The following is a 27,213-nucleotide window of genomic DNA, read 5'->3' as shown; positions in this document are numbered from 1 at the left end:
CCAAGAAAGAGCAAACTAAGTAATGGTATCAAAGTTCATTAATGGCAAAAGCAGTTAGAATTGGGTCTTATGAAACCTCTCCCTTTGTTTTCCAAATCATTTACCTCCAAGGGTGTGCTCAGGGTTTAAAAAAAAAAAAGTCACAAGACATCTCAAAGTGTTCCTGCAAGAAAGAAAAGATTTGTAGCCTAATAACAGGATATTATTGGGACGATTGGTGAAATTTGAATAAGATAAAAATTTGAATAAGATTGTATCAATGTTAATTTCCCAATTTTGTTAACTGAACAATGGTTACGTAAGAGAATGCCCTTGTTTATAGGAAATATACACTGAAATATTTAGGGAATAAAATAAAGTCACATATACAGATTAAAAAAAAAGACTTGTAGCTTCGCGTTTGTTCACATTTAGATCTTTAGATGGGGAGTTTAAGCACTTCTGCTTGTAGAGAAAGAAGCAGGTTCATTGCTGACACTGTGCTACATGAAAACCTCAAAGTGGTGCCCATTTATCAAGGATACATAGAAAAAAAGATACACAGAAAGACGACAAAGGTAAGAGATGACAAAGCACAGGTAAAGAATCTGACAAGCTGTGCTCTTGTGTTAGCTAATGTGGAAATGAACACTGGCTACAACTTCAAATTTAATCCCTTGATCTAAAATTTAATCCTTTGATCTAGCATGGATGCTTGTTCAGTGTGAATGACTGATAATAACAAGGATGAGAATTATGTGGAAAAATATTTTTCTGTAGTCTTTTTCTAAAAGTATAGAGAACAATAAAACAGCTAATACTTGCACAGCACTTACTGTATGCCTTCTCTCCTAGCTGGGCTTCTTGAGGGCAGATGCCACATCTCATGCTTCATTTTCTCCTCCACAGCCCCCAGCACCGGGCATTACATGACTGGCTCTTGGGCCATGTGTACTTAAATGACCCTTCACAAATATTTTTGCTCTCCTGATCATGATTAAAGTCATTCATTCACTCATCCATTCATGCGTCAAACGTCCCTGGTTTTAAGAAGTTGTTGAGTAAGAGACAGAGGCACAGAAACATGTGCGAAGATCCAGAGGGGAGGGATGGAAGGAGAGAACAGAAGTTTTGGGAACAAAAGGTTCACGCTCATATCAAGGTGGGGAGGGGTGGGGGCTGAGATGGGACAGGCAAGAAGAAACCCTGGATGCCATTCATGCTAAGGACTTCAGATTTTATCAAGAAGCCAGGAGCATTTCCACCTCTACTTTCTGACACCAGCTTCTACCTCACCAACAAAACAAAACAAAACAAAAAAAACAACTCACTCACAATCTCAGAAAAACCAAAGGTGGCAGCCACAGAGACATAAATGATTAATTAATAATAGGAACCAATTGACTTAGTTCTTATTATCTGTTCAGATTACCCTAAAAACTCAATGCTATAATCTCTAATCCTTCAAATGACCCTGTAAGATAGATATCGTTGTCCCCACTTTACAGATGGGCAAATGGGGGCTCAGAAAAAGTGACAGAGAAAGAAAATAATTACCAGAGCAACCAATTAAACCAAAGTCTACGTGACTCCAAAGACTTTCCACAATGCTCCACTGAATTCCTACTCCATAATTAATAAAACAATGTTTTTCACCCTCAAAGATGCTCTATAACTAGAGTCAACAATGAGGCTTAGAGGCTTCCATAACTTGACCCAAGTCTCAAGGTAATGTGTGCAATGTCAGAACTGGAACTTGGGTCTCCTGCCCCCCATCCAGGGTGCTCTTCTACCGTTGCATTCTGCCTTCTGTTGTAACATCTTAAAAAAAAATTAAACATGCCACAGCAAATCCTGGTAGTAAGAGTAAAATGCGGAAATGGGCTATTAGGTTATACGAGTATCAGGGAGGATAAGGGAGAGTGTGACGCTATATAGGTTGAGAGATGAAGAATAAACACATTTCATGAGAAACGGCTGTAAACTGGTTAGGAAACACCCACCCCAGAGGAGCCACTGCTAACACAGGACAGCAGACTAGAGAAGTTAGAGGAAATGCTGAAGGTTAAAAGGGGAGGGAGCAGGGCATGCTACAGTGACACTGGTATCCGGTTCCACATGCGTGGGGTAAGGAATGTTACGAGCATAATGGTGGATCGAAAGGCCAAGCTACACATGGTACCACAGGAAACAGCAGAATAAAAATTTACATCAAAAGGTGTGAGAGTGAAAGAAAAGTGACAGGTACTACAGGTTGAAAACTGAAAATCACATGTATCTTCTATCATTGCGCCTGGAACCCAGCAGAGAGCAATCAATATTCATGGAATATTGGTGAAGATATTCTTTTTCAATTTAAGTCGAACAGTCAGTCCTCTAATGGCCTTCGTCTCAAACCATCTAGTGGATGGTGACAGTGCAATCAGGCCCGTGCAGCGCAGGAGCTATGAAGCTGGCAAAGCATATCTGGTTCCGCTTCAGAGCTTTGTGACACTCTATTCAATACATTAATTTTGACAGTGGTTCTCCACTTTCCACCTTTTGACTGTTCTCATTTGTTTCCACTTCATACTATGATTTTTAAAAGACACTTAAACGCAATTGTACAATGAAATTAAAATATTTTCCACCGATACAAATTACAGTGAAAGCTCTTATCAGATTTCTAAAGGCTATGAAAGTATTCTAGTATCTTATATACCTTGACGTTCTTGTTCTGTAACACTTCCTTTGAACGTTTGATATAGATCACGAAGCCAAACTTATGGGAAAAAAACACACTGTTTTCAAGGAGATCAAATGAGAAAAAGACCAAAAAAAAAAAAAAAAAGAGAGAGAGAGATCTGGTTAAAGAAACATGAACATAAAAATGCATACTGTACCTGTAGTCCCAATATATAAATCAGCGTCTTGTTTGTGATGGACAACGGGCCCAGAATATGTGCCACCTGGACTCTCGGGATGGAGCAGTAAAACGGTACAAACAGAGCAAACACAGGTGCCAGGCTATGCAAACAAACACACAAACAAAATCACTATGGTGTAGCACCCGATTTAAAATACCATGGTAAATGCATATTTGAAGGAACACTGCTTATCATTTTATTTCAGTCTGAAAGCATGGTCTTAGATACACAAGTGGGTTTCTATACGTACATCACATCCAAAATAATTTGTACATATATACAACATTTTATGAGACCTCTAATTATCTAACCCTTGTCGACCCTCTCAAAACTATTGCAGAAAGGTGGTTCAGCATCTACTAATGAACTGTCAGCACTGTGAGAAAATTTAAAGTTGATGCTATGTTTTCTTCTCACGAATGACTTGAAATCTGATGAAAGAGACTAGATGAACCAAAAGCAAGAAACATTACAATTCATCACACAGTCAAATCCAAAATCTTCATCTCAGACTTTGTCCAATTACACATTTCACTCCAGCACCTGACAAGGCATGCTGCTCCTGTCCTCCTTTCCTCAAATTCCTTCCTGCTTTTGTCTTAAACCCTGTTTCTTGCTGGTCTGCCCATTGCTCCCACCACTCCTCGCCTACCCTCTCCAGGGTTCCATTAGAGGCTTTTCTTCTTGCTCCAGTCTCTCCTGGTATAATCCTAAGCCCTTCTATGGCTTCAACTAAAAAAATGAAGTGAGTCCTCAAACTGTCTGGCTGTCCCCTCACCTTGGCTACGAAACTCGATTTGATACCTTCGACTTGACATATTCCAAAGTCACAAACGTCTTTCTACTTAAAGTCTTGTTTCTCTCTAATCCATCTGCTAACACTGCCAACAGTACTGTCTTCCCCAAATACAACTCTGATCATGTCACACCCTTGTTTAAAACCCTTCCTTCCACAGGTTGCCAGTATCCAAAGAGGAAATTCAAACATCAGCACGAAAGAGCAAAGTCCTGCGATTCTTTCTTACCAGTGTGGTTCCTTGCAACCGTCCTCCTCTCCCTTCCCCTGATCTGGCCCATCCCCTCTCACCCCCTCCCCGCCCAGATGCTCCCTGGGAACCTTAGGCTCTGATGACTATTCACTGACACAGGTTATTGTTTCAACACAAGAGTGTCCGTTGCACTTTTCTGCTTAGGAAACTTACACTTACGGTGTATGACAGGGCTCAGCTCCTCTTCCCAGAGATTCCTCCACCCTCCTGCTGGTTAGCTGCTCTCCTTCACCCTCACAGCTACCCCAGTTTCACTGTTTTTTTTTTTTTTGCGGTACGCGGGCCTCTCACTGTTGTGGCCTCTCCCTTTGCGGAGCACAAGCTCCGGACGTGCAGGCTCAGCGGCCATGGCTCAAGGGCCCAGCCACTCCGCGGCATGTGGGATCCTCCCAGACTGGGGCACGAACCCGTGTCCCCTGCATCAGCAGGCGGACTCTCAACCACTGCGCCACCAGGGAAGCCCTCAGTTTCACTGTTTGAGTGAATCTGTGTGAGAGGCAATGGGCCAGCCACAGCAGCTCCATCCACATCTCTAAGTAATAAGCAGCCCTGAACCTCAAGGAACTAGAGCTCCAGGACGGAGAACTCACATTCCTACGAGGGCAAGGCGGGAGACATGAATGAGGCATGTGGTCTGGACACACACTTACACCCATTCTTCATTAAACTCACGGCTTAATTTAATTAGTCTTTTATTTTCTCATGTTTTGGATAAGTGGCATCGTACAAAGAACGACTGCTTTTACCATAAGAAAAATGCAAGAAATATTTTTCACTTCCACAAAGAAATGTTCTCATTATCATCTCTGTGGAGACAACAGGTCCCTCTCATGCATTTTCCCATCTTCGATAGAGAATGTATTTAATTATGTAAAATATTATTCACTGTCCTCTCGATTCTATTAAAAACAAAACCAAACCAAACACAGGTTGAAGATGTGATAAATGGCAGCAGCATCTACAGGCAGCTATAAGAATGTAGTAAATGCTAGAAGAGGGAAAACCCCAACCAGTGAACAGCTGAGCGCCAGGCCCTGGTCAGAACCGGAGACCCGAAGACAGGTAAGATGCAGCCTCCCTGTGGTCTCGTAAGGAGACGGCAGGGACAGGGCAGCAGAGGTCTGCAGACAGCTCGGCGGACAGGTCTGGAATGCTTCACTCCTCTGGCCCTCCTCCTGGGCTGAATACATCCCAAGGCAGGGAAGGAGATACATGCCTGTGGTTATCCCAGCATTGGACCCAGTGCTCGGCACAGGAGAAAAGCTCATTAAATGTGGGGCAATGAAACAAGTCTTATTCTTGAACAGCTGTATGATCTACATCTTAACTAGCTACATAGGGTTTTTAAAAAAACCTCCCATTAGATTATTCATTTTATGAGAAAGCACCACGTTCTATTTAGCGTTGCATCCCCCTAGTGCCTAATGCGGACACTTACCCGTAATCGACCGGTAACATTTGTTAGATTAAAAAAAAAAAGTAACGAAAGCAATTTTAACAGAGGGTTATTTAAATTGTCATTCTAAATATCAATACTACACACAAACACAGCTGATGAAGCAGCTGTGCATTCTTTTCGTTAAAAAGAACAAGTTAATCGCTCCTGGGCTTAAAATCCTGCAATGACCCACCGCCAGCCAAGAGTAAAAGCCAAAGTCGTGACAAACACGCACAAGACCCTGCGTCCCCCACCCCGACCTGCCTTCTACTCCGCAGACTCCCCCTACTCGCTCTCACTGCTCCCCGGACACAGGACCAGGCACACTGTGCCCCAGGGCGCGTGACGCTGCTTCCCCCTCTCCTGGCCATCTTCCCACAGACAAGTGCATCACTCACTGCCTTACACCCTTCAGGTCTTCACTCAAATAGCAACTTCTCCAAGAAGCCCTCCTTGACCACCCCACTCCAAACTGTAGCCCGCACTCACCTCACAGCCCCACCCCTACTCTGCCTTCTCTCTTTCCTCTCCCCACAGCACCAATAACCTCCGGATTTACTATGCGGCTTATTTATCATCTGTCTCCACGACTAGGATGGAAGCTCCTCGAAGGCAGGGATCTCTGTCAGTCTGTTTGCTGCTTTACCTCCACTCTCTAGAACCAGGCCTGGCACAGGGTAGTTGCTCAGTGAGTACTTGCTGAATCAATGAATTTCTCTTTAAAATGGTAAAACCATACAACAGAATTTGTCTTTTGTTTTAAAGAACCCCTTTTCTTGTTTTGTTGTTTTTAATGGGATTGAAACATACAGTTTCATAGATATACTCAAAATATGGCCTGTTGTTCTCTTGGTAATAATAAGAAAACTCTATTTTGGTTGCACTTGAGTTTCTCACTACAGAACATGACTTTAGGTACCTAACTTATAGAAGGTCTTCTGTTTACATTTAGCAATGAAGTGTAAAGAGTGAAGCTATAATAAAATCTGAAGCAGAGTTCTTGTTGAGGTTACATTCCAATGTAAACTAAGAAATACTGATAGGAATTTTAATGACCCCAGCTCATATCTTATATACCAAAATAGAAGAAGTTTCAAAATTCCTTAGAAGTTATTCATCACTGTGTAGTTTTAAATGATGACTAAACACTAAACCACATCTACCCATAATACAAAAAGCACATAGTTCAGACCACGGTTATACAGGTTGTTTTGTAGAAAATTTCCATTGCTATTTCTATACACACTGAGTGTTTTTAGTCACTGACCAGTTTTTCTCTTTTCCTTATTTTATGACAACATTTTTTCCTTATATTGGCAACAACAACTCAGCTTGACCTTTCTGTATTGTGAACAGCTAACTTCTGGAAGTCCTATCTGGCTTAAGCATATAGGGCTGAAGTTCAGAAAAGAGGAACACGGTTCATAAAGAATGCATTCACTAACGTCACTAATATTTATTGAGTATCTACTCTATACTCACAACTGTGCTTGACAGAACAAATAAAATAGTAGAAACTCTCAGTTCAGGTCACAAACGTCCATCTCTTCTACAGAAAAGGACATGGACTCCACTTTTACAGTACAACTAAAGAAATCCTGGTAACTTTCAACAATAAAAATAAGGTTTGTGAGCTCATGAAATTATCTCACACTAAACCTCAACGGCATCTCAGAGGACAATTACCCTATCACCTCTTCTTTATACACTTGACTACTCTAATACCAAAAAAGGGGGAGATCCAGTTTGCTAGAACATTTACTTTACCTAGATTTCATGATATAACAACGTTTTACTTAATAAAAACTATTTCAAAAACTAAAAACCAAAACCCCACCAGGATGGCTTTTCAACAAATTGAAAAACTTCTTCTCAACAGTGTCTTCTTCAAGGATTCTTCAATCCAAGTTTTAAAGGAAATAGTTCTAGAAGATTTTATCATATTGATCCACCAAATCATAAAATCTCTGTATTTCCCCCTCACAGAATTATTGGACTAGGAATTATCTTGGTGATCATTTAGTTCAATACTTTTATTTTATATAATGGGGTGGAGACCCAAAGAATTTAGGTGAGCTGTAGCTCTTCTGTTTGACAAGGTTTCTCTACAGATCTTCAGCACTTTAGAGCTTATAAGAACCTAACAAGCCTCTCAATGGAATAACACCGCTGAGAGGCTAAAGGTCCTCAGCCACTTGGACAGAATCCTGGAGTGAAGGGCCTCTGAGGTCACAGGGTTACAAATTCCTACCAAATGATTCAATTCTCTCTACGACATCCCTCAAAATAGTCATCCTGTTTATGCAAGCACCTGAATAAGAGACAACATGCCATCTTTTTATGATCTCAACTTTTGAGATCTACTTTCACATTTTGATTTGAAAGCTGTCTGGTAACCTCCTCTTACAAGGCCTTCCTTCTACTCTCTGGAGTTAGGAAGACTAACACATACAATCTAAACCCTTTACCATGAGAGCTTCCTAACACGTGAGGGTAATGATCACGTCCCTGCCAAGCCCAGACATGCTCAGTTTATTCCATCATTTCTCCTAAGACCTGGCATCGAGACCCCTCACCACCCATGCTCTAAGGTCATCCGTGCCCTGTAAAACGCAGCCTCCTGAGTTCACTGGGAATGGCCAGATCATCTCTCTTGTTCTGAGCGCTATATTTCCATTATTTTAGCCTGCAAATCAATTTGCATTTTGATAGCCATGTGACACTGTTGGTTTAAAGTGAATCCATTAAGGCTTGAAGGTGAACAGCACAGGTCTCCTTCATCCTGTGCACGAGAGGCAATTCTAGCTGTAGGATGCCCCCTTCAACTCTTCCCTCATCATGCATGTGTCCATGCAATCAGCGATCCAGTCAGTTGGTCTCCCGCCTGAAAATACTGACTAATCACTGTACACATGCATTTTTCTCCACTCACCACAGAAATTTCTGTTTCTTTCTCATTAAGCTGTTGATAAGATACAGAATGAGTGAACTACTCCCTGCACCAAGTTTCCAGGCAGACAGAATTGTCAAAATTGACATTTTTTCCCTTAAAACCTTTAAAAACTCACACTTTACACATAATATGGATACAAAATCATCAATAACTATGATTCTTTTTTTTTCCTGGTTAAGGTTTATTGCTTCAGTCTCTTCCAAAGGATTTTTTTTAAACTTAAATCTTTATAGAAAAATTTATAAAGTTCCATAGATATCAAAAATACATAAATTCCAAGGGGTTTTTGGATAACTCTTTTTTAAAAAATCACTAACAGAAAAATTTCACTTCCTATTAACAAAAAAAAGTGCACACGCACACATGAGGCTAACTGATCATTACTGTGCTCAGTCACAGGGTGACAGAAAAAAAGCCACCACCATAAAAGGATGTCTGCATAATCTCCCTTAAAACAACGTGCCAAGGTTAACCTACTTCAGTTTGGGCGAATACTGACTGCCACCACACAGAGGTCCCAACAAGGCACTAAGAGGTAAGTACCAGATATTTTGCTTTTTCAACAAGGTCTTGTGAGTTAAGAAAAACTTTGAAACTCTAATTAAGGTTGAAGGTAAAGGTAAAGAATCTGTTCAACAAAAAGCTATAAACATTTCTAACAAAGATTTTATCATTAATATAGTTGAGACTCTCTGGTGACAGGCAGTTCTAATAAGCTGATACTAAGCTGGGTGAAAGCAATGGATCATGCCAGAAATATCTTTGCCAAAAAACAGGGCTAACTTTGTACTTCTGTGTGAACTCACAATTACAAAAAAACAGTATCAAATATTAATCATCAAATACTGCCAGTATTTCAGGATACGTTATGAAGGAAAGGAACAAAGTTATTTTAAAATGGAGTATTCCTACACTTAAAGGTACTTATGTACTTATGTACTTATAACAAGTTATACAGCACAATTTAAAATAAAAGAGTTAGTACATGTTACTATTTGACCACATATGTAAGCACATAAAAGTCTTTCCTATACTTCTATTATTTCTCTACTTTTATACTTTCTATTATTTCTCAGGATAGAATCCCAGTAGTAGAATTCCTGGGGCAAAGGGTACACATCTAAAAAAAAAAAACAACTTCAGATATAAATTGATATTTTTCAGTTTACAAAAACATTTTACCAATTTACTCTCCCACCAGTGACAGTCTGGGCCTCACTGCTTCTCAGCCAACATGAGTATTTTAATTCTAAATATAAACTATTAATCTAACAAGTGAAAAAAGAACATCTCTTTGCTTTATATTTATTTGATGATCAGAAAGACTAAACACATCTCCGTATTTTTTTCTAGAACTTCTGTGTGCCCAAAAAATATCACAAAACAATGAATTATATGCAGTGAATTGCCAGTATTTACGTCCAGGTTGGGAATGGAGGTAACAGAAACTTGGTAAAATACAAGCTGTGCAGAGACTTCCTCTAAAGGAGGGTGTGTTTTTTTTTTTTATTTTGGCGGGGGAGGTGGTCTCACTTTAAGTACAATATAGTGTAGTGGTTAAGAGCATGGGCTCTGGAGTCAGGCTTGAACTGGGGCTCCATTATTTACCAGCTGCGTGACTCTGGACAAGTTACTTCCCAGGCTTCAACTGCTTCATTTGTAAAATGGGGAGTAATCATACTGCCCAGGTCTTACAGTACTGGCTCTCACAGTAAGTGCTGGAAAACTGCCTGTTACCATTCTCTCTTCCCTCTGCCCATTAAACCACGGAAGGATGAATCCAACATGCAAAGTTTCCTTGCCCTATCATTTCTATGGGAATTATTTTTCTTGAACTTATTTCTAGATCTTTAGAAAATATTTTACATAAAGACTGAGTCTGTGGATGATTATACATCTAACTGTGTTCTCTGTCTGGACTTTGCATTTGCAAGTATTTCAGTGCATGTTTTCTCTTGGGGGTTAATCATAGTTTTGGACATAATACTGCAAAGAGCACACCGCTCCAGAAAGCATTCTCACTCACAAGGTTCACCTATCATGTGGTGGTGGGAATTCCTTTTATAAATCACTTTCACCTAGCTTCTGAGAGCTTTTCAGTAACATGACCAGTCATTTAATGGAATAAATATGACTTTCATTCATTTATGCTTTCCAGAGGTATTTACTAGATATCTGTTGCTGGCCAGTTCTGAAACACTCTATGGGATAAAATGAGATAAAGCCATCATCCTTAAGAAGTTTACATCTAAAAAAAGAGCTCACCATCCAGTAAAGGAGTTTGTTAGTGACAGCTTTCTCTCTGCTATGGTTAAGGGCCTCCTGGAGTTGTTAAAATGCCCTGGTTGTGTATGTGCTGAGGATGTGCAGTACCCTCCAGTCTGTATCCTTCTTAGCTTGCCAGGAAGTTTGTAAAATAGTGGGCTTCAATGTAAGATGAAATAACACACGTTAAAATCCTCTGAAAACGACAGAGGTAACAAAGATCCTTGTGGTATCTGGAAGCCCAAAGAGAAGAATAAAAATATTTTGCTAAATATCTGCAAATATTTAAATACCAGTATAAAAATAAATTAACAGCATAAGAGCTATACTAGGTCTTCACCATCTTCTCTCAGTGGTAATTTTAGTCCAAACTGTTTTATAGACATCTTGTTAAAAATAGTAAAAATCTAAGTTTATTTATAAAACTTTTACTTACTTTGAAATATGCTACAAATAAATTAATGAATTCCTGATTTATATCAGCATATTTCCCTCCTTCCCTCCCTCCTCCCTCTCCCCACCTCCCTAGCCCTTCTCTGCTCTCTGGTTGAGACAGGTGTATGAGTTGGTTTGCGTTAAAGTTTTGAGATGTCTTCCTATTTTACTTGTTTCCTACCAATAACCTCAGATCATGCTGGAAATAGGAGCTAGGGCTAAAACATACTACACTGAATGTGATTTCTGGAGCCAAACTGCCTGGATTAAATCCTGACACTTAACAGCTGTGTCTTTAGGCAAGACTCATAAGTGCTCTGTGCCTCAGTGTCACCCGTGGCAATGGATTTGGGAAAGTTTTGTGAGATTCAGTGAGTGAACATACATAAGGTGCCCAGGGCAGTGCCTGGGACACAGTCTATGCTGAATAATACTGGTTACTATTATCAATCAAATGTATCCTGCAGTCTGATAAGAAACTTTGAGGTTCAAGAAAGCTGGGATTCTGCTATTCCTTAATGGATATTTATTGAGCATCAATCATGGGTCAGCTGGAGATGCACAAAATTAACAACACAGCCCCCACTCTCAGGACTTCACAGGCCAGTAGGAAACAGAAACAAAACAAACAGTACAGATGCCAGTACAGAGGGCAGTGCCCTGGTGAGGACACCCCACGCTGCCTTTCTGCGGGGCAGGGGGAGGTGCTGTCGGGGGAGCAGGAGAGGATAAAACCAGGGAAGCTTCCGGGAGCAGCTGATTCTGAGCGAAGCCCTGAAGGAAAGCAGGAGCTGAGGATCCAGGACCGGGGAGAGGAGGCTCCAGAGAGAAGGAAGAGGGTCAGAAAGGAACAGAGCTGTGAGAGAACACAGGACATCAAAAGACAGCAAGCAATCTAGTAGGGCCAGAGCCAGGGGGTCACAGGATGGAAGACGGCTAGAGATCCAGCTGAAGAGGGAAACAGACCCCGAGCACGAAGGAGACCGTGTGGCGTGACAGACGGCTTTCAGTTTGCCTGGGCACCATCTGAACGGCACGGTGCGTGCTGCAACTGCAACTCCACGGAGAAGTGAGGGCGGCCTGAGGCAGGCAGGGCAGTGGGAGCAGCACGCACACAGGCAGACGGACAGACAGAAGGGGACGTGCAGAGGAGAGGCCGGGGGCCGGCGGGCTGAAGGCAGGAGGCAGCGGGGGACGAGGACACGGAGGCCTGCGTGGTCCCTGGCTTGGCAACTGTCCTGAGGGGGGACCCTAAGCAAATGATCCAATCTCTCCCGAATTTTGCTTATCCATAAAATGAGGATATTTAATGTTTCTGACTAAGTTCTATGAGGTAATAGAGACGAAAATCAAGATCTGAAACTTGCTTGAACTTTAAGGAGAAAGGGTTGTTTCTAGAAATATTTTGGATTCAGAGGATAAAGATTATACTGACTCAGTCCTTCATTATAAGGAGTCTTTGTATATTATGCAGTTGGTTATCCTACATACAGGTCAAATCATGCCACAGGGAAACACAGTATTTGTCTTCCTTACACTGAAATGAGTATTACGGTGGGATTATATTTTCTTCCAGTTCCTAAACATTATGCCATATATTTCAAGTCCGCAGTGCTACCACCTCCTCTGTCTTCATCTCTGAAGACTTTCATACCGTCCTAGTCAGTATTCAAGCTGCCAACAGCCACACAAGGAATAAATAATCAGTGAAAGGTGAAAGAAAACTAGCCAGACTGTGTAAAACCCCAAATGTGCAAGTGGGTGTTTAACCAGATAACACAAATGTCAGGCACCTTTAACTTTCCCATCAATTCCAACGTACGTGTTTACAGAAGGTGAAGTGTCTTTAGCGGGTGCCCACTGGGTTCAGGACACCGCCAAGGAACAAAGAGGAAAGTGCAGATGGGCCAATGCTGTTTTTTTTTTTTTTCCTGTTCTGAAGAAGCTCCCTGTGCACTGTCCTGCACATGACCCTGTGCAGACCTACTGAGAGGTGGGCAGGACCAGGCTGTGTCCTGGGGTGAGCCGCAGGGTCACCCTTCCACCAGCCGGAGGATGCAAGCGAGCGAGCTCCCTAGGAGACAGGGAAGAGAGGTGCCCTCAGACGACTCAACTCCTGACACAGACACTCTGGCACGTGGGAGGTTCCGTCTGAGAAAGTGGGGGCACCTGTCAGTGGTCACCCTTCTGGACAATCTTCCCTATATAGTCTCCCAAAAAATCAATCTTGGACACAGCTATCAACCTAGGACTCAAAGCTAGTGAAAAAAAAAAAGGTATCACCTGATAGTGTAGGAAGATCTCTTTGACTAGGTTATCGGGGTGTGTGCTGGCCGTCAGAGCGGTTGAGAGCAGGGTAGTAGTCTGGAACGGCCATCAGACTGCACCAGTGAAGGGACGCGAGGCTGGGCCTGTGCTGGTCACTGCCCGTCTGTGCCTCAGGGATGCCTGTTTCGCACCTGCCTGTTTTGTAGGCCAGTGGGACACACAACTGCTCAGGTGATGGTTGTTGAGTCACCGTAAAGCAGGTGAGAAACATGACTGGTTGAGTGCTAGGCCCCGGTATGTGTGACACTGGACCAAATTCAGATGTCCCTGTTTGCTCAGCTTCAAGAACAAGGAGGTTTTTTCAAGCAACTGACAAATACGTATAAAACTAGGTAACAGGAGGAAGCAGCAATGATTTCTTTCTTCCACGGGGTATGTTTGTCCTCAAAGGCAGTAGACAGCCACAGCCTGCTGTCCTGATCCATCTGTGCTCATCTGCTTCCCGGGAGACCAAATCCTTGTTGCTCCTTTGAGCCTGGAGCCTTCCTCTGCCCCCTCCTTTCCCAGTGACTTTATTTTCCCACTCCAGAAATTTTCCCTCAATCTTATCCCTCTTCAACAAAATAACCAAAGGACAGTGTAGCAACAGAAATCAGACAAACAATGGGATCAAACAACAACACTCATCATTTAACAACAGACAAGTATCACTTGTATCTGCACGTCCATTCTTGGGTTGTTTTTGAGAGTGCACTCCTGTAACTTCCTCTTTGGTGCAGGCCACTGTGGGCACTTTGAGTCACAGCATCTCAATGTGTAAACATGGTCCTGAGCAGACTTCATCTCACAGAGAAGTCACCTCTTATTAATGATCATGTCAGCATGATCTGACCCATTCGATTCATTGCTAAGGACTGAATTTAAACAAAATTACTAGAAGTTTAACCCCTTCTTACTTTTAAGTGTTGATGATTATTAAGCGAATAAAGATTAGGGGTACCCAGGACATTTCAGGAATCTTAAAGCTAAATACTAAAAGCTGGTATTCTAGCATTTACTAAATCTTTGAATATAATGAGGATTTTATTCTGTTTCTGCCACAAATAAATCATTATCCAAGCAAGTAAATTGGGACTGCAGAAGTACCCTGTGAAAAGTCACAAATGCCTTCAAGTTGGTATCCAGGCTTTAGTTCTAGAGTACAAATCACATTAGCTCTTAGTTTTCTTTAATACTAATAAATGAGTTTTGAGGGGGCCTTTTATTTTTTCCTTTCTGTGGCTAGAAAGAACTTGACAGCTCATGTCAACATGTCTGGTTATGCAAAAATGACACGATAGTGTCTTAAGAAACACTAGCTACTCTATTAGTGAGGAAATCAATTCTAGAGAAAAGCACACACAGGCCCACTTTCAAAAATGTAAGTGAAAATACTTCGGAGGATATTTTGCTATGGAAGAACTTGCTGTTTTACACGTTAGGATAATAGTAAAGTTAAAAGGATCAATATTGCGTTACAGAGACAAACCTGAGAATAGCCTTGTTTGCTTATTAACGAAAATGTTAAGAGAACTGGCACAGATGGCTGCCCCGTAGTTCCTGGGGTGGAACCTGAATAAGAACCCACACTTCCCGCAGCCCAGGTACTATCTGTGCCCTCAGGGCAAAGCTTGCAATCCTCAATTCTTGTCTCTCAGCTGTGAGGCACTAAGGACAACTTAGGGACATTGTACATCCTTTCATCAGAAAGCATTATGAGGAAATTATAATTATTACAGGTACAAGTATTCTAAGGAAAAAAATTGAGAACAAACATTTCTTTATGCTTTTCTTAAGGCAAAAAAATGACGAGCCATAGTTTCAATACTTTCAAGTACAACTCAGTATATCTATCCTAAATACCACGTCAGACGCTGTTGTCTAATAATTACGACAAATACTTAAAATATAGTGAAAGAAAGAAAGAAAGGATTTAGTTATGACTAAAAGAGGAAGGACTAGATACAGTTAAAAGGGGAATTTGCAATCGAAAGCTTAGTAAAGGAGCACTGTAATGCAAAGAGCAAGCAGAACCCGGGTGTGTGTGTGAGAAGAAACATAGCAAATACTGAGATAACACCTCATTCAGACAACAGCACATTCCCAACATCCATCCTTCAGTGTGAGGTCCTCAGACATTAAAAGGTATCATTTCTGAATTTCCAGGATCTAGCATATAGAGGAGGCACTAAACCCAATTTTTGCTGAATAAAAGAATGGAGTAAGTCAAGGTTCAGGAAAGTAATCCTGAATCCTAAAATGATTAAAGGAAGGGATAAAATAATATTTCCGAGGGAAGATGATAATAAATTGGGATTGGTTGATATAAGAACGGGATAACAACAGTCAAGTATGTGAAAGTGGCTTTCTCTCAATTTGGAAAAGATAAAATGGACTAAAACTATAGCATTAGTAACACAGGATAAGTAACACCAAAGGTAATATACTAGAGCTGTTGACGGATGGAATCAACCTTCCAGAGGTTACTAAATATCCAAAAGAACACATTTCAAAACAGCCCAGAGTCTCCTTTACTTGAGATCCTCTGGGTCAGCCCATTTACACATCCACGTTGTGCAAGTGCCTTTCTTGGACCAACTCGGGGCAGGGGCGGGCAGCAAACAGCCCTTCCCCAGTCTCCCCCTCAGGGCTCCATGACGCAGCGTCCACCAGTCTGGCCTCCCACTTGGGAAGGCACCTCTCCTGGAGTGGGAGTCCCGTTGTCCTCTGGAAGAATCGTCTCCCTGCTCTGGAACGGCTAGGCCACACGTGCCCCGGCTGTTTGTGTACAGGTGAGGATGGCCCTGAAGCCTAGACCAGTTTGAAACTACAAACTCTCAGTTCTTGAAAGGCAGCGTGAAGCAGCTGCCCCTGCCGAGGACTGGACAGAGTAGGAGGCTTGAAGCCAGGTTGGCAGAGAGAAGGATCCAGCATGACCCTTACCTTCTCTGACAGAGGTTTCCTCGAGTGGAGAGTGGGTGCGTGATGGCAACACCTGGCTTGCAGGGCTGCTGGGACGGTTCTTCCAGACATGACTTAAGGTAGGCACCTAGCGAAAACTAAGGCATAAATCTGAATAAAGAGCACTAGCTTTGAAAAGTATGTCAGAGGACAAGGCTTTTGCAAGAAGAGCTGAATTTCAAAAAAGATTTCTTCAGATTAAAAAAAATTATTTACCTATTTACTCATTTCATAGTCAATTCATGTTTGGTGTTAAAAATTTAGAATATATGATGAAACTCAAAAATTACTTGTACTTGTGAACTATGTTTTGGCCTATATATCCATGCAGGGATGTGTGTGTGAACAGCTGCTTTTCCTACCGGCAAAGTGGCCTGTTGTGGAATCTGCTTTCCTTACTTAACATCATCCTCTGTCAGGAAACAGGCATCTACATTGCCATTTTCAGTGGCTGCATCATATTCTACTATACGGCCATAAAATACTTAACCAGTTCCCTAATGACGGACATTTGATTTGGTTGCAAATTTTCGCACTTAAAATTAACACTGTGTTAAACATCTTTTTCTTAACTTAAAATGTCCTGAAAACACTGCCTTTTGTGACTCTACTGGGTGCTTTATTTCATTCAGTGAAGCAGCTGGGCGTGCATTTGCAACTGGTAGGCAATGGCACATTCTCTGATTCATACATTAGTGTAACTTTCCTAATCTCTACAATAATTATTATTCAGATGGAGGATTAGCAGACTCCACAGTGTATTTTTTCCCCCACCATGTATTTTAAAGGCAGTTCCCAGGAACCTGCTTTGGAAGACTCCTCGAAACAAAATTTACATGTTGAGATTTTCAGAAAAACATTTTTTTCACAAAAATTAGAAAAATAAAGGCAGCTCTTGATGCCTGTTCCTAAACTGCAACCCATGCCTGGAATTTCCACCTCTCCCTCATGTTCGGTCTTGGCTCCTGAAAGCCACTTCTCACACGAGCGAAGCCTTTCCCTACTAACTGCAAAAAGTTTTCCTACTTTTATTCCACAACTGCAATTTACACAATTTCCCTTTCAAGAATCACTCCATCCCCCCACCCCCACACAAAATATAAAGTCCATATTTATTGGTTTTTGTTTGTTTTGTTTTCTATTTCATTAATATCTCCAATTAATTTTATTATTCTACTTTTTTGGGGCAAACTCAGTTCTTTTCTAGCTTCTTGGAGCTGTATATTTAACTTAGCTATTTTCAATTTTTTAAGAAATGAATGCATTCAAGGTTTTGCATCAATCTCGGATTAACTCTTTAGCTGCATTCCACAGTTCTGTAGTATTTTTGTCCTTCGGTTCTAAGCACTTCAAATTTTGCATTGTGATTTCTTAACCCATGAGTTCCTCAGAAAAATATATCTTTAGATTCCAAGTGCATCCCTTATCTTTTTATTTTTGATTTCTAACTTAGTTGCACTGTACTATTCACAAGGAAAGTGAGCTGCTAGCTAATGATTTTCTGAGAAATCTGAGACACCTCTCATGATCTAGTACATGGTTACATTTGCAAATAATTCTAATGTGCTTTCAGCACAAATTCTGTTAGCTTTTAAGTCATGTTGGGTCAATCTTTTTTTTACCTGTCATATTCTAATAAAAATATGTTAAAATCTCCCATTATGGCTGTGGATTTGACCATTTCTCCTTTAGATTCTGTCAAATTTTGCTGTACACGTACAGTTCATGATTCTTTTCATGCCCTTGGTGAACTGTTCTTTTTAACTTGTGTAGCGACCTTCTTTACCCCTATTAATATTGATTGTGCCTTGGATTCTATTTTTTTCTGATGTTAATATTGCTACTCTGGCTTTCCACTGGTTGGGGTTTGCCTGGTATGCGTTTTCCCGTGCCTCTGTTTTCAAACTTTCCAAATCGCTCTGAGTTCCCTCTTTTCTAAGCAGCATACAGCTGGATTTTTAAAAATCCAAACTGACAGTCTCTGTCTTCTAATCGGTGAGTTCAAGCCATTTAAATTTGTTGTGATGCATTTCCTACCCTCTTATTTTGTGTTTTCTACCTATCATCCTCATCCTTTGCTTCTTCCCAGTCTCCTTTCTTGCATTCCCTTGATTAATAAAAAGCTCTACTTCCTTTGTTGCTTCCTTTTGCTTTAGGTTGTATTCCCATATTTTCATGATTAACCTATCAACGCCGTAGATAATGCACACCTATGGCATTAGTGCAATCCTCTCAGAACCCTCCTTGTCCGTCAGCATCACTGTTTTAAGACGGTTAGAACTAAGTTAGCAGAGCTCCAATTCATTTAATACTGCAGTCGGAGAAGTAGATTTGTAGTCACTGCTTTGATAAGGCTAGGGATAGAGTTCTTTCCTTTAACATACAGTACCGTCATCACTAGATATATTCAACTTTTCCCTCAGCTTTGGCGACTTTCAGATTTGTGCATAGAGATAGACCTATCAGAAAATTATCTTTCTTCTAAAAATAACTTCACAGAATTTGTTGCTTCTCTTCCTTAGTTTTATCCAAGTTCAGCCTCATAAATGGAGTTTTATTGTAGGAGTTTTCCACTTTTCAACTGAGGACTTGAAATTTCATCTTAGACATTATTTATAACAAGAAAAGAGTTGGAAATAATCCAGATATTCATAAAGGGAGTAGGTAAGCAAATTATGCATTAACACACTGTAATACTGCAGAATATCTATCAAATGTCTATATAAGATCTACACATAGGACAAAAATATAGATTACACTGATCCATGAACATGGTAAATGAATAAAGCAGAACACAGAACACCACATGTGTAATGCGTCCTAAGTGTGTCCATGTAGGAACACATACTGCATGCATCAGCGGGGTATCTGCATCAATTTTAAAGTTTCCCCTTGAAGCTCTTACATTTTTTCCCTTTGTTTCTTTTTTGTTGGGGCTGCTGTGGTCATCGTCTTCTTTTCTTTCTTTCTTTCTGTTCTTTTTTAAGAGAACCTAACAAAGGCCTTAGCTTGTTTCTCACAATTTTTGGGTTAACACAAATCAGATCACTGTGGTGAGTCCATATTTCACTACATAAATGTGTGACTGACTTCATTTCCTGGCAGTGACATGCATTTGGCGGAAAAAAAAAGTCCAACTGATATTCAATTTAAAAGCAAAGTGTTACGCTTCCTGAAATGTGGGGTGCTTTACATGATTTTACTCTTAACCAGACAATGATTCAGAAAAAGGAAGGGGAAATTTCTGCCGAAAAAGTTAGTGCATTCCCTCTTCTCGCAAAAATACATTTGCCCTATTTAAACGGTTCTATTTCCTTTGCCAGAGCTTTGCCAAAACCACCAAATTGTGAGAGTAAAAACATAAATTTTATTCTCTGCTCTTTCTGTTACTATATAGTATGTAACCACATTACGTATCACAGATTATAAAAAATTATATCAATCTTGAAATTTTAAAAGTTAGATCTATAGGAGGCAGTTTTTATTGCTTTTAGTTAAATGTGCTTTTTTAATTAAACGTACCCTTCTTGGTTTTTTTAGAGACCTTGAACACTGCTGATGGATATAAAAATGGACAACTTTACTACACCCTCTGCAGCTCCTCTGGAGAGCGACTGTGACCTCTACGCCCACCACCGCACAGCCAGGATCCTCATGCCTCTGCATTACAGCATCGTCTTCATAATTGGGCTCGTGGGAAACCTGTTGGCCTTGACGGTCATTATTCAAAACAGGAAAAAAATCAACTCTACCACTCTATATTCAACCAATTTGGTGATTTCAGACATACTGTTCACCACCGCTCTGCCTACACGGATAGCCTACTATGCACTGGGTTTTGACTGGAGAATCGGCGAGGCCTTGTGTAGGATAACTGCTCTCGTGTTTTACATCAACACGTATGCAGGCGTGAACTTCATGACCTGCCTGAGCATTGACCGGTTCTTTGCCGTGGTGCACCCACTGCGGTACAACAAGATGAAAAGAATTGAACATGCAAAGTGCATTTGCATATTTGTCTGGATTCTCGTATTTGCTCAAACACTCCCACTGCTCATAAAACCTATGTCAAAGAAGGAGGCTGAAAGGACTACGTGCATGGAATATCCAAACTTTGAAGAAACCAAATCTCTTCCCTGGATTCTGCTTGGTGCATGTTTCATAGGATATGTACTTCCGCTGGTAATCATTCTTATCTGCTATTCTCAAATCTGTTGCAAGCTCTTTAAAACTGCCAAACAGAACCCATTAAGTGAGAAATCTGGTGTAAACAAAAAGGCTCTCAACACAATTATTTTTATAATTGTTGTGTTTGTTGTCTGTTTCACACCTTATCATATTGCAATTATTCAACACATGATTAAGAAGCTTCGTTTTCCTGATCTCCTGGAATGTAGCCAAAGATATTCATTCCAGATATCTCTGCACTTCACAGTATGCCTGATGAACTTCAATTGCTGCATGGACCCTTTTATATATTTCTTTGCATGTAAAGGGTACAAGAGAAAGGTCATGAAGATGCTGAAACGTCAAGTCAGTGTATCAATTTCCAGTGCCGTGAAGTCAGCCCCTGAAGAAAACTCACGTGAAATGACGGAAACTCAAATGATGATACATTCCAAGTCTTTAAATGGAAAGTAAAAAGGAATTAAATCTTGGATTTATAGCAAAGTAAACTGTATGACAAACTTTGCAGGACTTTTCTTATAAATCAAAATGACTGTTTAACTTCTAATTAGGATTCTTTTAAATTCCTTTCATTGGGCACTATTTCTCACCTCCAACTTGGAAGTAAATTGATATATATGCATTTTTTTACACTCGAGAACGACATGAAGCAAAGTTCTAATTTGTAAATGAAATACTACACCAAAAGGGAGCATATTTTAATAACTCACAGTGTAGAAAGAAAAGTTTTGTGTTAATGAAAAATTTAATCATTAATATTTCCTGCCAATAATTTGGCAAAAGAAAAAAAGACTGTTAAAATTGTATATTGCCAGTGTAGAAATGTTAATATTGTAACATATTTCTTTTCTTTTTTTTTGATAACATATTTCTTCAGTTCATGTTTCTTTCAATCTTAGACTTTATCTCCTCGATAATAAATTTTTTTGTTTTGTTTTGTTCTGAGTCATAAATTTTTGTTTCAAAAAACTCTTTTGGAATAAAGAGCTGGATGCTACAAAATTATGAGTATGTCCTTCAGTGCTCACTGTCTACTCTCAGCAGAAGTTACAGGGAGGATAAAATTAGCAGTAGACAGAGTTTGGACAGCAACATTATGGTGATGAATGCAATGAAAGCTCTTCCCAAACAGCCAGCATGGCATTCAAGGGCCACTGCTCAGGAATATGACGAGGACTTCCTGTGCAAGGAGGCACCATGTGCTAAATTCTCCTTGAGAATAAAAAAGTATACAAATAGCCTTGGTTTTTCTTGGGTCCCTAGGGGATGGTTTCTTATTTATACAGAAGTTGACAGTACCCTGTATCTGTATTTCAGGGGTTTCGGTTACCAGAAAGGGTAGGGAGGATGAGCAGTGGGGTGTAGTTGTCACTTGCCTAAAGAAGATGGGGAGTAAAATGCAAAATCATAAACTTCAGAGTAGCCAGGATTCTTTACAACATTATATAAATAAATATATAAATTTTATATAAATAAATACGTTTTTATGAGTAGCATGACCTCTGCAAGTACAATCACCCATCTGCCAGCTCAAATTTGCTTTATTGAATCCCCAAATTACCCCAATACAGTATCCATGTTAGCAATGATACCAAGTTTGATAACGGAACTAAAGAAATGAAATGCTGTGTCATGAGTCATACTTAAAATTTTTATTAGGCTTTATATCCTGGAAATATTTTCTTTCAAAGTCTTCTCTTACTTATTTTCAACTTTTATCCTGTAAGAAAACTAATCTTAATGGTTGATTCAGCACCATTTACTGAGTGCTTTCTGATTTGTATTTTGTTAATTTCATAGATAGCTAGCTGACCTTAAAAAGCCACTGTCAAAAATAGGCACTGGTCCTTGTTTCACCTTACGGAGACAGGTGAGACCACAAGGATGCAAGTCAGGAACTTACGGCCTCTCCTTCACTCCATCTACTTTTTTTTTTTTTTTTTGGTACGCGGGCCTCTCACTGCTGTGGCCTCTCCCGTTGCGGAGCACAGGCTCCGGACGCGCAGGCCCAGCGGCCATGGCTCACGGGCCCAGCCGCTCCGCGGCATGTGGGATCTTCCCGGACCGAGGCACGAACCCATGTCCCCTGCATCGGCAGGCGGACTCTCAATCACTGCGCCACCAGGGAAGCCCCACTCCATCTAATAAACATTTCCAAGTGAAGGAGAAAAAAGGGCAAAACACTAAATTTTATGCAGGGTGGCACTTATGTAGTCATTTGAGTTGGATCCCAAAAGAGAAACCATTGTGAAAGTTGCTGAAGGAAAACCAGAAACAAAGCTTCCTGAATTTCAGATCATCTTCATGGCACACTAGCTCTATGACTATGTTCCAGCATAGACTATTGTATGTATAAGCCAACATGCTGTTTCATAGCAGATATGAGAGGCCTCTCGGTGCTAATGGTCAGTTCCTAAGATCCTCCAAACAAGGTAGTAAATACCTATGTCACTTGACAAAGGAATGAGTAGTTTTCTCCCTCCTTCTTCCACTATATCACAAGTCTGCGCAAATGATTTTATCCAATCATCAGTAGCCATACTGCCAAGAAGGTAAACTTTAAACCTACTTCCAATCAATCTTTTAAAAAAAAAAAAAGGTCTGTATTCTAGTCAATTCAGCTATTCGCTCTCCTTCAAAAGGACCTTACTTCCTATTTCATGAAGCCACTGTTCACACACGGCATTGGGGCACCCTCCCAGGGTCTTGTAGTATTAGTTGGCTTTAGGTTTATCTCCCATGCATTTCCCTCAGGAGTAGGTAAACTTGGAGAACAGGGACAATGCTGTATAATTTTGTGTTCTGTTACAGAAATAAGGAGGTGGCCTTATATATAATACATTATTTGAAAATCACAACCTATAAATATTTTCTCCAGCAGTCAGGTGATACATTATTAACAATTTTAAATAATAACATGTAGCTAGGAAAAATCATCTAGGAAAGCTGATAGTTACATGGCAGCTAACCATATTCACCTCTTCCATAATTTTATTTTTATTTCTAAAAGGATCATTTGATTAATTTAAAAAAACCTCTCAAAGCTACTTAATTTGAGTCAGTATAAACATGTAGACACTTCAGTGATAGTACAGAATAGATAGTATAGAATAGTAAAGGTTAGATTTTAGAAATGACATCATGTATATATGAAGAGTGCAATAGTTCACAAAAATAGTCCATGCAGTATGTAATGTCTTCCGTTTCACAATCCTGTGAAACAGGATGAGCAGATTGTATCACCCACACTTTATAAAGAAACCTAAATTCAGAAAAGGCACCTGGTAAACTAGAGGCAGCATCAGGAATGTAACCCTAACGTCATATCCCAGCCATAAAAAAGACAGAACTGAATTACACACAGACCCTGAAAAAAGTATTACAAGGCTTGTTTCGTTATAGGCCAGCAGGTTAGCTAACCCTTAACTAGGACAAATAACCAAGGTAGGTAGATTACAAACTCAGGCTATGAGTTCCCTGAGGATGAGAATGTCGTAGGTTATATACACAGCACGTGGTACAGAGCCTCTCCCACAGAAGGCTCTCAGATATCCATCTAATTGAATAGCACCTGTTTTGTACTATTACTAACAAAATACTAAAGCCCTACTGAAATATCTGTGAAGTTCTTAATTTTTCAATAAAATGAAAAGAAACACTCTAAATGCTTAATTACATATGCTAGAGAATATGTAATTGTGTAACTGAAGACAAAGACCCTCTAAGACCCTGCAATATAAACTAGACATATTAAAGAACAGAACTAATTTCCCAAGAAGCCAATTTAAATCTAGATACACAAATATGTTCTGCTTGAAAACAATTTTATATTTCAAGAGGCCACGGCAGTGACTCTTACCGATCAGTAAAAAGTACCAGGCAATTTTAAAAGAGGAAGCATTGACCTTAAATTAGCCTTTAAAATGGTCTATTTTGGTCACTCTTAGCCCACTGTAATTTGTTATTCTTTGCAAAGCTAAAAACATTTGCTCATTGACTATTCAGGTAAGAGTAAAAAATGAAGAGCTGATCTGGTGACAACACAGCCCACTCTTTTGGATCCAGGGAAGACTAAATGCACTCATGAGAACCGATGTCACCGGAAGTTTGTTTTATGTTAAACTCTGAAGAACTGGTCACTTAAAAAATAATCCTCAAATTTCTACTCAACTAAAAGCTCAATTAGCTGAGAAGGAATGACTACTGACTGTTTACTATGTGCCACTTTTTCGAGCACCTGACAGGCATTATCTCATTTAATCCTCATTACCTTAAGAGGTGGGTATAACTTTTTCTCCATTTTGCTGATGAGGAAACTGGAGTGCCAGGCCACGGAGACGTGGAGCTGGGGACTCAATCCAGTGCACTACAGGCACTGGCCCCAGTGCCTGTAGCCTGACTTGGAGCACAAGGATGTCACCTCCTATAGAAACATGTTCATTAAGAGATGGCTCCATTCCTCCGCTTCCTGTGGCTTCCCAGGCCTCAGACACTTCCCATCACCACATCGGACTTTCAGCTTATCGTCTTTCTCCACAGGGGCCCCCTAATTTCTCTGCAGACTCAAGCTCCATTCTCTGGGTCACCCACACCTGATCATCCTCTCTCATCCACGGTATTTGGCCAGTGAACCCTGCTTGGGTTTTCTCCTCTTGCACTCACTCTTGCCCGTCTTTTCTTTGTCCCAAATCATCATCCTAGTCCGGATGCTGGCATCACACACCTAAATTACTACAACTTCTTTCCCACTGGTCCCATCAACTGGAATCAGAAACTTTAGCCTTCCTTTCAGGTGCTATAGTGGAAGCCAGCAGATTAATAATAACAGCAATGGGCTTCCCTGGTGGCGCAGTGGTTGAGGGTCCGCCTGCCGATGCAGGGGACACGGGTTTGTGCCCCGGTCCGGGAAGATCCCACATGCCGCGGAGCGGCTGAGCCCGTGAGCCATGGCTGCTGAGCCTGCGCGTCCGGAGCCTGTGCTCCACAACGGGAGAGGCCGCAATGGTGAGAGGCCCGCGTACCGCAAAAAAAAATAATAATAAATAATAATAATAACAGCAATACTAAATAATTCCTAACAATTACATGGCATAATGCTCTAAGCAATTTATATATAATCAAGCCTCACAATAATTCTGTGAGGCTTGTCCCATTATTATCCTTGTTTTACAGATGACGAAATTATGCTCCAGAGAAGTTCAGTAAATTGCCCAGATCCACACAGCTAGTAAGTGGAGAGGCAGGCTCTAGCCTCTGGCAGTCCGGCTCCAGGGTCTGTCACTCTTAATCACTACATTGTCTCTCTTAAGCAAGTAGAATTATATGCCCAGGTCCTCAGAGAGCCTTGGAAGAGACACTTACTGCTCGAATATCCTCAGCTTCCCTTTGGGGGTGCACATGACTACCTCTGGCCAATGGGTTGGGGGCAAAAATGATATAGGTCACTCACTTCCAGGCTGGAGCTCTGGAGAGCAGCGATGGAGCTTCCATACTGCTCTTCTCTCCTGCCACAGCGACCAGCGAGGTTCTAAGTGGTGGGACCTTTGGTCAGCCTGGGTCCCTGAACGAGTAAATGGAGAACTCCCTACCCCTGTACGCTATCCACCTATGTTGGCCAAGTAGCGCAAATAAGAAATGCATTTATGTATTCAGCCACTGAGATTTCAGGGTTAACTGTGGCCACAACACAGGCTAGCCTCTGATCAACACAGTGTTTAACCTACTTAGAATGCAACTGACCAATACAATGAGTGTAAGAAAAGAAAAATGCACACACGATGCAGCTCTCCCGGCAAACAAACATAATCTTCCTTAATCCCAGTTTCATTGTGTCATTTCACGCTCTAGGACTGAGAGTATTTCCCCATGGACTACCACATGAAGTCCAAATTCTTCTCCCACACTTTCAAGCCTCTGCAACCTCATTTCCCTCCACTGCCCAACATGTACCTTTCAAGATAGTATAGTTGGTCTGTGCTGTGAATATAACAAATATTTGGTTCTCCTGGTTGGATTATTCTGCTTCTGCCATTTATTCTTTACACTCATAGTCTAATCATACCTGCTCCTTTAATTCTCCTTTGACTACTCAAAGCCACGCATCTTCCCTTTCCTCAACTTATTTGGCTTTTATACAGCCTATGCCACATAGTTTTAACTTTAAACAAATATTATCTTGAAAACAAAGGGAGAGAAAAAATACACTGGCCTGGAAACCTGGTTCTGGTTTGACTGCATGTCAGCTACATCACCTCTTTCATCACCAATCTTTCAGCCTTTGTAGATTTCCGTTATCTTATCAACGAAATAACGGCACTCCAGAATATGTATGCTCTTTGCTAACCATCAAACAGCCCAGGGTCTGTTATTTCACGTGCATCACTCTTATATCCCTCAGCTGAAACATAAACTCCATCAGGGCAGAGACCCTGACTTTTACTTCTTCCTATCCTGGGTAGCTCCGAGCACTGCACCTTGCACAGAGATAATGCTCAAAAATATATATGTTGACTACAGGTCATCAAATGTTAGCGGAGGACACTTTATGATTAGTACTATTCAAGTATGTGGATGAGAGGTTTTATTTTTGTGTGTTGTAGTTGTTAGGCAGTAACAGATAACTAATAGATGCTCAGTACTGAAATACTAATCCTGGAAAATACATGAAATCAGAAACTGGAATGACATTTAAATTAGCCAAGATTTCTTTTCCAAAAAGAAAGTTTTCTGTTG

General features: G+C 40.7%; 2 protein-coding genes across 4 annotated transcripts in view; one reads left to right on the top strand and one right to left on the bottom strand.

Annotated features, from left to right (window-relative positions):
- The window catches only part of UBAC2 (UBA domain containing 2), a 152,949-nt gene that overhangs the window by 60,171 nt on the left and 65,565 nt on the right, over positions 1–27,213 (bottom strand). For both annotated transcript variants that reach the window (XM_060128659.1, XM_060128660.1), the window contains exon 5: positions 2,862–2,985. In XM_060128659.1, the coding sequence (XP_059984642.1) occupies positions 2,862–2,985 (124 nt within the window). The remainder of the gene's footprint in view (positions 1–2,861; positions 2,986–27,213) is intronic.
- GPR183 (G protein-coupled receptor 183) lies at positions 8,792–21,649 on the top strand. Of its 2 annotated transcripts, none has more exons than XM_060129175.1 (2): positions 8,792–8,860; positions 19,834–21,649. In XM_060129175.1, exon 2 carries the CDS (start codon positions 19,852–19,854, stop codon positions 20,932–20,934), a length of 1,083 nt encoding a protein of 360 aa, XP_059985158.1. In that variant the 5' UTR covers positions 8,792–8,860; positions 19,834–19,851; the 3' UTR covers positions 20,935–21,649. The 2 variants fall into 2 exon arrangements, with proteins under 2 accessions (XP_059985158.1, XP_059985157.1); XM_060129174.1 differs by lacking the exon at positions 8,792–8,860 and adding an exon at positions 16,222–16,373.

Source organism: Lagenorhynchus albirostris, chromosome 18, assembly GCF_949774975.1.
Source record: "Lagenorhynchus albirostris chromosome 18, mLagAlb1.1, whole genome shotgun sequence".
Taxonomy (NCBI): Eukaryota; Metazoa; Chordata; class Mammalia; order Artiodactyla; family Delphinidae; genus Lagenorhynchus; species Lagenorhynchus albirostris.
This window is presented reverse-complemented; position numbering and strand designations above follow the sequence as displayed.

Excerpts from the sequence above, each read along its gene's own strand:
- GPR183 (XM_060129175.1), top strand. The coding sequence starts at position 19,852 with ATGGATATAAAAATGGACAACTTTACTACACCCTCTGCAGCTCCTCTG.